General features: G+C 48.6%; 1 protein-coding gene across 1 annotated transcript in view; it reads right to left on the bottom strand.

Moving 5' to 3' along the window:
* nme9 (NME/NM23 family member 9) overlaps window positions 1–11,652 on the bottom strand; it is a gene marked incomplete at both ends in the record, with an annotated part of 26,726 nt that extends 15,074 nt beyond the window's left edge. Inside the window, 9 exons of the mRNA XM_080536705.1 lie at window positions 425–579; window positions 1,071–1,163; window positions 2,852–2,934; window positions 3,290–3,365; window positions 10,216–10,332; window positions 10,927–10,998; window positions 11,112–11,215; window positions 11,456–11,513; window positions 11,620–11,652. Coding sequence (XP_080392831.1) covers window positions 425–579; window positions 1,071–1,163; window positions 2,852–2,934; window positions 3,290–3,365; window positions 10,216–10,332; window positions 10,927–10,998; window positions 11,112–11,215; window positions 11,456–11,513; window positions 11,620–11,652 — 791 coding nt within the window. The remainder of the gene's footprint in view (window positions 1–424; window positions 580–1,070; window positions 1,164–2,851; window positions 2,935–3,289; window positions 3,366–10,215; window positions 10,333–10,926; window positions 10,999–11,111; window positions 11,216–11,455; window positions 11,514–11,619) is intronic.
* Window positions 11,653–12,484: the final 832 nt, after the last annotated feature.

Raw genomic sequence — 12,484 nt, 5'->3', positions numbered from 1 at the left:
GCTTGAGGATGGAAGTATGCAGTGTTTCTAGAGATGCGTCTAGACTAGATCAAAGCCCTCTTGTGGCCAGGTGCTGTTACTGCATGAGTGTGTTCACATTGTCATTCTATCTGCAATCGGGTTGTGAGTGAAACACACTTGAAGAGGATCGACTGACAAGTTTGGCCTGAGATGGGATGTTGTACTCGCTTTTGTTAATCTCTCTCTTTCTCTCCCTCCCTCCCTCTCTCTGCCTCCCTCTCTCCCCCCCTCTCTCTTTCTCCCTCTCCCTCCCTCTCTCCCCCTCTCTCTTCCCCCCCCCTCTCTCCCCCTCTCCCTCCCCCTCTCCCTCCCCCTCTCTCTCCCTCCCTCTATTCATGATTATAATGTATTTATTATGATTATGATGATGATGTATTATATTCATGTTTCTAGTGGCCAGTACCTCTCTGGTCTGTCCCTCCTGGCTTCCTCGTGGTCTGCTGGACCAATGAACTCCCGCCAGGCTGGAATGACGTCGGCTGATTGGTCCACCTGGGACACCACCAGGACGTGGGAGGGGCCGCTGGACATGAACCGGACCAGCTCCTCAAAACAGGCCTGTCAATCAACACCACGCACACATCTGATTGGAAAACGAGCCTGTCAATCAACTTAGAAGACTCATTTAAGACCAAACACTTATCTACACAGTCTTGATTTCCTGTGTGTGTTTGTTATATTCTGACAGCAGGGTTAGACACAGGGTCCCTGTGCCGTCCTAGAGGAAGTCTCTCCCCCGCCATGTCAGAGCTGCTGACAGGATCGACTCTGTTATGACCTGGCTGAAAACCCACCTGTTCCCCTAGTTAAAACCCACCTGTTCACCTGGTTAAAACCCACCTGTTCACCTGGTTAAAACCCACCTGTTCACCTGGTTAAAACCCACCTGTTCACCTGGTTAAAACACACATGTTCACCTGGTTAAAACCCACCTGTTCACCTGGTTAAAACCCACCTGTTCACCTGGTTAAACACCCACCTATGTGCGTCTATGTGGCCTGGGGTGGTCCAGTGGTCTAGCACCACGGCCTGGGGTGGTCTCACTGTACCTCCTCTGCTTTGTGCTGGTAGAAGTCCCGCGCCTCCTCCTCGCTCAGCGTCCGCTCCTCATGGGCCAGGATCTCAAAGCCGCCATCTTGGATCTGCCAAGTAGAGAGGGAGGAAACATTTCCTGCTGTATCTTTTTTGTAAAAAATAAGAAGCGGATGTTTCTCCTGACATGTTAACAGGCAGGAGGTGACGATAATGGCTGAAGAATGTTAACACTAGAACAGCCATGGGTGGGGTCATTAACACTAGAACAGCCATGGGTGGGGTCATTAACACTAGAACAGCCATGGGTGGGGTCATTAACACTAGAACAGCCATGGGTGGGGTCATTAACACTAGAACAGCCATCTGTGGGGTCATTAACACTAGAACAGCCATGGGTGGGGTCATTAACACTAGAACAGCCATGGGTGGGGTCATTAACACTAGAACAGCCCTGGGTGGGGTCATTAACACTAGAACAGCCATGGGTGGGGTCATTAACACTAGAACAGCCATGGGTGGGGTCATTAACACTAGAACAGCCATGGGTGGGGTCATTAACACTAGAACAGCCATGGGTGGGGTCATTAACACTAGAACAGCCATGGGTGGGGTCATTAACACTAGAACAGCCATGGGTGGGGTCATTAACACTAGAACAGCCATGGGTGGGGTCATTAACACTAGAACAGCCCTGGGTGGGGTCATTAACACTACAACAGCCGTGCCTTATTTACCTACTAGTAGAGCCGCCTTTTTAGAATGTAAATCTGCTACTTACACACAGAGATCACTAGAGGGCGCTTCTTTTTTTAGCCCTCCTCCTACACAGAAAAACTGCAAAACAGCTTTATACTATCTTATCCTTAAGTGATTTTGAAAATGTAAGGATACTGGGTGGTAGAACGCACATATCTAGGACAAGTCATGAAAGGAGGGTCCTGAAATTTGATCGAGTGCAAAGCTAGATTTTTTTTTTTACTCACAAGGGGTCACCTTGACCCCTCACGGCTCTTCTAGTGTTAACACTAGAACAGCCATGGTGGGGTCATTAACACTAGAACAGCCATGGGTGGGGTCATTAACACTAGAACAGCCATGGGTGGGGTCATTAACACTAGAACAGCCGTGGGTGGGGTCATTAACACTAGAACAGCTGTGGGTGGGGTCATTAACACTAGAACAGCCATGGGTGGGGTCATTAACACTAGAACAGCCATGGGTGGGGTCATTAACACTAGAACAGCCGTGGGTGGGATCATTAACACTAGAACAGCCATGGGTGGGATTATTTGCCCCTGCGAGTAAATTTGTTTTTATATCTTTGCACTTGATCAAATTTCTACCACCCAGTATCCTTACATTTTAAAAAACACATCAGGATAAGCTAGTATAAAGCTATTTTGTAGTTTTTCTGTGTAGGAGGCAGGACAATTTACAAGCCGGCCAACTAGTGGTCCTTGTGTGTAAAAAGCAGCTTGAGCATTGGAAAGACTGTGGTCATTTGACACCCGAGGCGGCTCTTATAGTAGGTAAAATAGACACTGCTAGTGTTAAACTACTGCTATAACTGACTGTTATGACAGTAGTTATGACAGTGTAGTTATGGCAGCGCAGTTATGACTATAGTTATGACAGTGTAGTTATGACAATGTAGTTTTGACTGTAGTTATGACAGTGTAGTTATGACAATGTAGTTATGACAATGTAGTTTTGACTGTAGTTATGACAGTGTAGTTATGACAATGTAGTTATGACAGTGTAGTTATGACAATGTAGTTATGACAGTGTTTCTGACCTTCATTATGATTTCGTTTGCTGTGCCGTGAGCCACGGCGTCTGGTTTGATGATGGCTACTGTGTAGGACCTGCTGGCAGGAACTGAGAACATAGCAGAGCATAGAGAGCATAAGACTGTCACTTCTGTCAGAAGTACTGGACACAGACAAAGAGGAACGGTAAGAAACAGTCAGATAATTGCTCTTGTATTATGTTTGGTGTTGATATTGTTTTATTGCTGCGTTGTTGAGTAGTTGCTTACCCTAAAGTATTTAATTGAATGTATTTGTCACTTGTATTTGATACAGTTGTAATTGACAAAGTGCAATGTTTTGGGATCTTGCTTGATGCTCAACAACAGCAGCAACAACAATTCAATAATAAGTAATAAAAAGTGACAAAAGTCACATAAAGTGACAACAGTACTAGTTGATGATGTAGTCTACTGTATACCTACCAAATATATCTTCATCAGTCTGGTCCTGGTCAGCGACTTCCTCCTCTTCCTCAACTATTAAACCTTCATCTTTGACCTGTCGTGGAGCCGAGAGAAGACATGAGTGAACGAAGCAGAGGAGGAGATTGTGATCTAGAGGTGGTGATTATTTAAAACATTTCTAAAGGTTCTTATTTGCCCCAGTCCAGAGTGGGCCAGTCCAACTCTTGTATTATTATTCCCTATCTGTTTTTATCCGACAGAGACAGTGTAGAGAAAGACAGGAAGTAAGGAGCAGAGGGTATGTCACCAGGGCAGGGACCGGATTCTAACCCATGCTGACATGGGCATATGTGTGCTCTGTAGACCGCTGTGCTGGACGCCCTAGGCCATGAGGCCACGAGGGACGTGACTTCAGACCCAGACACTAGAAGAGCACAGTGTACTGTCGCAGTGTGTGTCTGTCGCAGTGTGTGTCTGTCGCAGTGTGTGTCTGTCGCAGTGTGTGTCTGTAGCAGTGTGTCTGTCTCAGTGTGTGTCTGTCTCAGTGTGTCTGTCTCAGTGTGTGTCTGTCCCAGTGTGTGTCTGTCTCAGTGTGTGTCTGTCTCAGTGTGTGTCTGTCTCAGTGTGTCTGTCTCAGTGTGTGTCTGTCCCAGTGTGTGTCTGTCTCAGTGTGTGTCTGTCTCAGTGTGTGTCTGTCTCAGTGTGTCTGTCGCAGTGTGTGTCTGTCTCAGTGTGTCTGTCGCAGTGTGTGTCTGTCTCAGTGTGTGTCTGTCTCAGTGTGTCTGTCTCAGTGTGTGTCTGTCCCAGTGTGTGTCTGTCTCAGTGTGTGTCTGTCTCAGTGTGTCTGTCTCAGTGTGTGTCTGTCCCAGTGTGTGTCTGTCTCAGTGTGTGTCTGTCTCAGTGTGTCTGTCTCAGTGTGTGTCTGTCCCAGTGTGTGTCTGTCTCAGTGTGTGTCTGTCGCAGTGTGTGTCTGTCGCAGTGTGTCTGTCGCAGTGTGTGTCTGTCTCAGTGTGTCTGTCGCAGTGTGTGTCTGTCTCAGCGTGTGTCTGTCTCAGTGTGTCTATCTCAGTGTGTGTCTGTCTCAGTGTGTGTCTGTCACAGTGTGTGTCTGTAGCAGTGTGTGTCTGTCGCAGTGTGTCTGTCGCAGTGTGTCTGTCGCAGTGTGTGTCTGTCTCAGTGTGTCTGTCTCAGTGTGTCTGTCTCAGTGTGTGTCTGTCTCAGTGTGTGTCTGTCTCAGTGTGTGTCTGTCTCAGTATGTGTCTGTAGCAGTGTGTGTCTGTCTCAGTCTGTGTCTGTAGCAGTGTGTGTCTGTCTCAGTGTGTGTCTGTCTCAGCGTGTGTCTGTCTCAGTGTGTCTGTCGCAGTGTGTGTCTGTCTCAGTGTGTCTGTCTCAGTGTGTCTGTCTCAGTGTGTGTCTGTCTCAGTGTGTGTCTGTCTCAGTGTGTGTCTGTCTCAGTATGTGTCTGTAGCAGTGTGTGTCTGTCTCAGTGTGTGTCTGTCTCAGTGTGTGTCTGTCTCAGTGTGTCTGTCCCAGTGTGTGTCTGTCGCAGTGTGTCTGTGGCAGCGTGTGTCTGTCGCAGTGTGTCTGTCTCAGTGTGTGTCTGTCTCAGTGTGTGTCTGTCACAGTGTGTGTCTGTCGCAGTGTGTGTCTGTAGCAGTGTGTCTGTCTCAGTGTGTGTCTGTCGCAGTGTGTGTCTGTAGCAGTGTGTGTCTGTCGCAGTGTGTGTCTGTCTCAGTGTGTCTGTCTCAGTGTGTGTCTGTAGCAGTGTGTGTCTGTCTCAGTGTGTCTGTCTCAGTGTGTCTGTCTCAGTGTGTGTCTGTAGCAGTGTGTGTCTGTCTCAGTGTGTGTCTGTCTCAGTGTGTGTCTGTCGCAGTGTGTGTCTGTCGCAGTGTGTGTCTGTAGCAGTGTGTGTCTGTAGCAGTGTGTGTCTGTCTCAGTGTGTGTCTGTCTCAGTGTGTGTCTGTCTCAGTGTGTGTCTGTTGCAGTGTGTGTCTGTAGCAGTGTGTCTGTCTCAGTGTGTGTCTGTTTCAGCGTGTGTCTGTCTCAGTGTGTCTGTCTCAGTATGTGTCTGTCTCAGTGTGTGTCTGTCGCAGTGTGTCTGTCTCAGTGTGTGTCTGTCCCAGTGTGTGTCTGTCCCAGTGCGTGTCTGTCTCAGTGTGTCTGTAGCAGTGTGTGTCTGTTTTAGTGTGTGTCTGTCTCAGTGTGTCTGTCTCAGTGTGTGTCTGTCTCAGTGTGTCTGTCTCAGTGTGTGTCTGTCGCAGTGTGTGTCTGTCTCAGTGTGTCTGTCCCAGTGTGTGTCTGTCTCAGTGTGTGTCTGTAGCAGTGTGTGTCTGTTTTAGTGTGTGTCTGTCTCAGTGTGTCTGTCTCAGTGTGTGTCTGTCTCAGTGTGTCTGTCTCAGTGTGTGTCTGTCACAGTGTGTGTCTGTAGCAGTGTGTGTCTGTCTCAGTGTGTGTCTGTCGCAGTGTGTGTCTGTAGCAGTGTGTCTGTCTCAGTGTGTGTCTGTTTCAGCGTGTGTCTGTCTCAGTGTGTGTCTGTCTCAGTGTGTCTGTCTCAGTATGTGTCTGTCTCAGTGTGTGTCTGTCGCAGTGTGTCTGTCTCAGTGTGTGTCTGTCCCAGTGTGTGTCTGTCCCAGTGCGTGTCTGTCTCAGTGTGTCTGTAGCAGTGTGTGTCTGTCTCAGTGTGTCTGTCTCAGTGTGTGTCTGTCTCAGTGTGTCTGTCTCAGTGTGTGTCTGTCGCAGTGTGTGTCTGTCTCAGTGTGTCTGTCCCAGTGTGTGTCTGTCTCAGTGTGTGTCTGTAGCAGTGTGTGTCTGTTTTAGTGTGTGTCTGTCTCAGTGTGTCTGTCTCAGTGTGTGTCTGTCTCAGTGTGACTGTCTCAGTGTGTGTCTGTCGCAGTGTGTGTCTGTCTCAGTGTGTCTGTCTCAGTGTGTGTCTGTAGCAGTGTGTCTGTCTCAGTGTGTGTCTGTCTCAGCGTGTGTCTGTCTCAGTGTGTGTCTGTCTCAGTGTGTGTCTGTCGCAGTGTGTGTCTGTAGCAGTGTGTGTCTGTCTCAGTGTGTCTGTCTCAGTGTGTGTCTGTCTCAGTGTGTGTCTGTCTCAGTGTGTGTCTGTCTCAGTGTGTGTCTGTCGCAGTGTGTCTGTCGCAGTGTGTGTCTGTCTCAGTGTGTGTCTGTCTCAGTGTGTCTGTCTCAGTGTGTGTCTGTCTCAGTGTGTGTCTGTCTCAGTGTGTCTGTCTCAGTGTGTGTCTGTCTCAGTGTGTGTCTGTCGCAGTATGTGTCTGTCTCAGTGTGTGTCTGTCTCAGTGTGTCTGTCTCAGTGTGTGTCTGTCTCAGTGTGTGTCTGTCTCAGTGTGTGTCTGTCCCAGTGTGTGTCTGTCTCAGTGTGTCTGTAGCAGTGTGTCTGTCTCAGTGTGTCTGTCTCAGTGTGTGTCTGTCGCAGTGTGTGTCTGTCGCAGTGTGTGTCTGTCGCAGTGTGTGTCTGTAGCAGTGTGTGTCTGTCTCAGTGTGTGTCTGTCTCAGTGTGTCTGTCACAGTGTGTGTCTGTCGCAGTGTGTGTCTGTCGCAGTGTGTGTCTGTCGCAGTGTGTGTCTGTCGCAGTGTGTGTCTGTCGCAGTGTGTGTCTGTAGCAGTGTGTGTCTGTCTCAGTGTGTGTCTGTCTCAGTGTGTCTGTCGCAGTGTGTCTGTCGCAGTGTGTGTCTGTCTCAGTGTGTGTCTGTCTCAGTGTGTCTGTCGCAGTGTGTGTCTGTCTCAGTGTGTGTCTGTCTCAGTGTGTGTCTGTCTCAGTGTGTGTCTGTCTCAGTGTGTCTGTCGCAGTGTGTGTCTGTCTCAGTGTGTGTCTGTCTCAGTGTGTGTCTGTCTCAGTGTGTCTGTCGCAGTGTGTGTCTGTCGCAGTGTGTGTCTGTCGCAGTGTGTCTGTCGCAGTGTGTGTCTGTCGCAGTGTGTCTGTCTCAGTGTGTGTCTGTCTCAATGTGTCTATCTCAGTGTGTGTCTGTCTCAGTGTGTCTATCTCAGTGTGTGTCTGTCTCAGCGTGTGTCTGTCTCAGTGTGTCTATCTCAGTGTGTGTCTGTCTCAGTGTGTGTCTGTCACAGTGTGTGTCTGTAGCAGTGTGTGTCTGTCTCAGCGTGTGTCTGTCTCAGTGTGTCTATCTCAGTGTGTGTCTGTCTCAGTGTGTGTCTGTCACAGTGTGTGTCTGTCGCAGTGTGTGTCTGTCGCAGTGTGTCTGTCACAGTGTGTGTCTGTCTCAATGTGTCTGTCGCAGTGTGTGTCTGTCTCAGTGTGTCTATCTCAGTGTGTGTCTGTCTCAGTGTGTCTATCTCAGTGTGTGTCTGTCTCAGCGTGTGTCTGTCTCAGTGTGTCTATCTCAGTGTGTGTCTGTCTCAGTGTGTGTCTGTCACAGTGTGTGTCTGTAGCAGTGTGTGTCTGTCGCAGTGTGTCTGTCGCAGTGTGTCTGTCGCAGTGTGTGTCTGTCTCAGTGTGTGTCTGTCGCAGTGTGCCTGTCTCAGTGTGTGTCTGTAGCAGTGTGTCTGTCTCAGTGTGTGTCTGTAGCAGTGTGTGTCTGTCGCAGTGTGTCTGTCGCAGTGTGTCTGTCGCAGTGTGTGTCTGTCTCAGTGTGTGTCTGTCGCAGTGTGTCTGTGGCAGCGTGTATCTGTCGCAGTGTGTCTGTCTCAGTGTGTGTCTGTCTCAGTGTGTGTCTGTCGCAGTGTGTCTGTTGCAGTGTGTCTGTCGCAGTGTGTGTCTGTCGCAGTGTGTGTCTGTCGCAGTGTGTGTCTGTCGCAGTGTGTGTCTGTAGCAGTGTGTGTCTGTCGCAGTGTGTCTGTCGCAGTGTGTCTGTCCCAGTGTGTGTCTGTCTCAGTGTGTCTGTCGCAGTGTGTGTCTGTCTCAGTGTGTGTCTGTCTCAGTGTGTGTCTGTCTCAGTGTGTGTCTGTCTCAGTGTGTGTCTGTCGCAGAGTGTGTCTGTAGCAGTGTGTGTCTGTCGCAGTGTGTGTCTGTAGCAGTGTGTGTCTGTCTCAGTGTGTCTGTCTCAGTGTGTGTCTGTCGCAGTGTGTGTCTGTCTCAGTGTGTGTCTGTCTCAGTGTGTGTCTGTCGCAGTGTGTGTCTGTAGCAGTGTGTGTCTGTCTCAGTGTGTCTGTCTCAGTGTGTGTCTGTCGCAGTGTGTGTCTGTCTCAGTGTGTGTCTGTCTCAGTGTGTGTCTGTCGCAGTGTGTGTCTGTAGCAGTGTGTGTCTGTCGCAGTGTCTGTCTGTCGCAGTGTGTGTCTGTCTCAGTGTGTCTGTCTCAGTGTGTGTCTGTAGCAGTGTGTCTGTCTCAGTGTGTGTCTGTCGCAGTGTGTGTCTGTCTCAGTGTGTGTCTGTCGCAGTGTGTGTCTGTCTCAGTGTGTGTCTGTCTCAGTGTGTGTCTGTCTCAGTGTGTGTCTGTCGCAGTGTGTGTCTGTCTCAGTGTGTGTCTGTCTCAGCGTGTGTCTGTCTCAGTGTGTCTGTCTCAGTGTGTGTCTGTCTCAGTGTGTGTCTGTCGCAGTGTGTGTCTGTAGCAGTGTGTGTCTGTCGCAGTGTGTCTGTCGCAGTGTGTCTGTCGCAGTGTGTGTCTGTCTCAGCGTGTGTCTGTCTCAGTGTGTCTGTCTCAGTGTGTGTCTGTAGCAGTGTGTGTCTGTCGCAGTATGTGTCTGTAGCAGTGTGTGTCTGTCGCAGTGTGTCTGTCTCAGTGTGTGTCTGTCGCAGTGTGTGTCTGTCTCAGTGTGTCTGTCTCAGTGTGTGTCTGTCTCAGTGTGTGTCTGTCGCAGTGTCTGTCTGTCGCAGTGTGTGTCTGTCTCAGTGTGTGTCTGTCTCAGTGTGTGTCTGTCTCAGTGTGTGTCTGTAGCAGTGTGTCTGTCTCAGTGTGTGTCTGTCTCAGCGTGTGTCTGTCTCAGTGTGTGTCTGTCTCAGTGTGTCTGTCTCAGTGTGTGTCTGTCTCAGTGTGTGTCTGTCTCAGTGTGTGTCTGTCTCAGTGTGTGTCTGTCTCAGTGTGTGTCTGTCTCAGTGTGTGTCTGTCTCAGTGTGTGTCTGTCCCAGTGTGTGTCTGTCTCAGTGTGTCTGTCGCAGTGTGTGTCTGTCTCAGTGTGTGTCTGTCTCAGTGTGTGTCTGTCCCAGTGTGTGTCTGTCCCAGTGTGTGTCTGTCTCAGTGTGTCTGTAGCAGTGTGTGTCTGTTTTAGTGTGTGTCTGTCTCAGTGTGTGTCTGTCTCAGTGTGTGTCTGTCCCAGTGTGTGTCTGTCTCAGTGTGTCTGTCGCAGTGTGTGTCTGTGGCAGTGTGTGTTTGTCGTAGTGTGTGTCTGTCACAGTGTGTGTCTGTGGCAGAGTGTGTGTGTGTAGCAGTGTGTCTGTCCCAGTGTGTCTGTCTCAGTGTGTCTGTAGCAGTGTGTGTCTGTTTTAGTGTGTGTCTGTCTCAGTGTGTGTCTGTCTCAGTGTGTGTCTGTCTCAGTGTGTGTCTGTCGCAGTGTGTGTCTGTCGCAGTGTGTGTCTGTGGCAGTGTGTGTCTGTCTCAGTGTGTGTCTGTGTTGTGTGTGTCTGTGTTGTGTGTGTCTGTGTTGTGTGTGTGTTGTGTGTGTGTGTTGTGTGTGTGTGTGTCTGTGTTGTGTGTGTGTTGTGTGTGTGTTGTGTGTGTTGTGTGTGTGTGTGTTGTGTGTGCCTGTGTTGTGTGTGTGTGTGTTGTGTGTGTGTTGTGTGTGTGTTGTGTGTGTGTGTTGTGTGTGTCTGTGTTGTGTGTGTGTTGTGTGTGTGTGTGTGTGTGTGTGTTCTGTGTGTGTGTTGTGTGTGTCTGTGTTGTGTGTGTGTGTTGTGTGTGTGTGTTGTGTGTGTCTGTGTTGTGTGTGTGTGTGTGTGTGTGTGTGTTGTGTGTGTGTGTTGTGTGTGTCTGTGTTGTGTGTGTGTGTGTTGTGTGTGTGTGTGTTGTGTGTGTGTTGTGTGTGTTTATGTGACTCACAACGTTCCGCTCCCTGCCGTGCTCCAGCACCCCCTTCTCCTTGGACAGTTCTTCTAGAATCATCCGCTGCAGAACAGGAGCGTTGGCTCCCCGCAGCACAGCCACCATGTCCCCCCCCTGCACACACACAACACTGCTAGTCTGGAGGACTGGGGTTAGGGGTTAGAGGTTAAGGGTCCTGGGGTTAGGGGTCAGAGGTTAACACGAGAACAGCCATGAGAGTAAAGAAAATGTGTATATCTTTTCAAATTTCAGGACCCTCCTTTCATGACTTTTCCTAGATATGTGCGTTCCACCCAGTATCCTTACATTTTCAAAATCACATCAGGATAAGCTAGCATGAAGCTATTTTGCCGTTTTTCTGTGTAGGAAGCAGGCTAATTTACAAGCGGCCAACTAGTGGTCGTTGTGTGTAAATAGCAGCTTGAGCTTTGTAAAGAGGGGCTCCCGAGGCGGCTCTTTTAGTAGGTAAAAAAGCATGTCTGTTCTAGTGTTAAGGGTTCTGGGGTTAGAGGTTAGGGGTTAGGGGTTAGGGGATGAGGCTATGATGAGACTCCCCTAACACACGCACGCACGCATGGACGCACGCACACATACACACACACACACACACACCATTAATTCTCCCTCCTACACCTACACCTACACACACACACACACACACACCTACACACACACACACACACACACACACACACATGTAGCACGTACCCCGTAGAGCAGGAAGGTGGGCTCACACCTCCCTCTGTACCCCTCCAGAGCGTCGATACTGTCTGCCTCAGCCTGGAACAGCCACACAATAACACGCCGTGTTACACACGCCTCCTCCATCATCAGTGTATTTGTTGAAAAGTGTAATTATTTCAGAGTGAGTCATATCTCTTTGCAATGAGTACCGTGGCAAAATGTAACAGGTCGTCGCCCAGTTCATTTTTTATCTTCCTGAGCAGACTGACAACAGCTCGGCAGGGCCCACACCACTGCTGATACACGTCAACAACTGGAGGAGTGAGACAGAGTGTAGATACGTTATTCATATTGTGTAGCGCTGCTTTACTGTAAAACACTTCACTGTAAGACACTTCACTGTAAACACTTCACTGTAAACACTTCACTGTAAACACTTCACTGTAAAACACTTCACTGTAAAACACTTCACTGTAAAACACTTCACTGTAAACACTTCTGCAGTACTCAATATGAACACAGGGGGGCAGTAGCACACAGTGGATCCACATACCTGTCAACCCTTTAGTCGCCAGCATCTCGTCCCATTGCTCTTGGTTTGTGACGGACGCCTAAAGGGAACAAAAGCAGCAGGCCACATTTTGCATTTTGCAACGTTTTGATTATGGATAGTCGGATCATGAATAACAGCGATGGGCATGTTGTTGTTGCACTGACCTGTAAGCTCACTTCTTTCTTTTTCCCAGTCATTACAGGAAAAGTATTTGGAACAAAAGTCCTAAATATCCAATGTTATTCCAAAGAAAGTTGCAGGGTAGTTTAAGAAATTAAGAAAATGCTTAAAATCGCCAAAATAATAATAATCCCCCACTAGACCATTTTAATGACCTCTCCAAACATTACGGTGTTTAAATGTGTTGCTGCGTTTCACACTTCCGCAACTCAGGAGCACGAGCGCGGTTTGGCTTTCTCGTTGCTAAGCAACGGCGGGCATCAAACACTCTGGCTGCGTTCGTACATTCGCTCTAGGAATCTGATCAGCATTCATGGAACGCCTCTTGTCCAATCAAATTACTTGGTCTCTTCGTGACGTTGTACCGAGTTTGCGCTCCGGCGCTCTCAGAGCGAATTTACGAACGCACACATTTTCTCGCCGCTTGATGTCGCTATGGGTTCAAGTGATTCATGATGATTGATTGTTTACATTGAGTATTAAAGGTATTACATCAATCCAACCGTTTAAGATGTTATCATGCTAGACTAGAGCCTTGAATGTTGGCTGTGTTGTACAATAATGGGAATTTTATTAAATTAAAGTTGTCAACAACTGGAGGAGGACAGTGAAACAGCGAATATATGAATGAATGAATGAATGAATGAATGGTCTTTATTGTCATTAATACAGTACAGGTACCATACAACGAAATGTAGGAGGGGGGGGCTCCCCTGGTGCTTGGAAAAAGACTAAAAACAAGAGGGTCAAGGGTAAAATAAAAAAGGGAAAAGAGCTGGTTTACATAAATATATATAGATAGTAACCTACATGTTCTACACATTCTGGTAGGTGTGTAATCATACACCA

This window comes from Nansenia antarctica, assembly GCF_963989245.1.
Source record: "Nansenia antarctica genome assembly, chromosome: 7".
NCBI classification, from domain to species: domain Eukaryota; kingdom Metazoa; phylum Chordata; class Actinopteri; order Argentiniformes; family Microstomatidae; genus Nansenia; species Nansenia antarctica.
The sequence above is the reverse complement of the archived record's forward strand: the minus strand, read 5'-3'. Positions and strand labels throughout refer to the sequence as shown.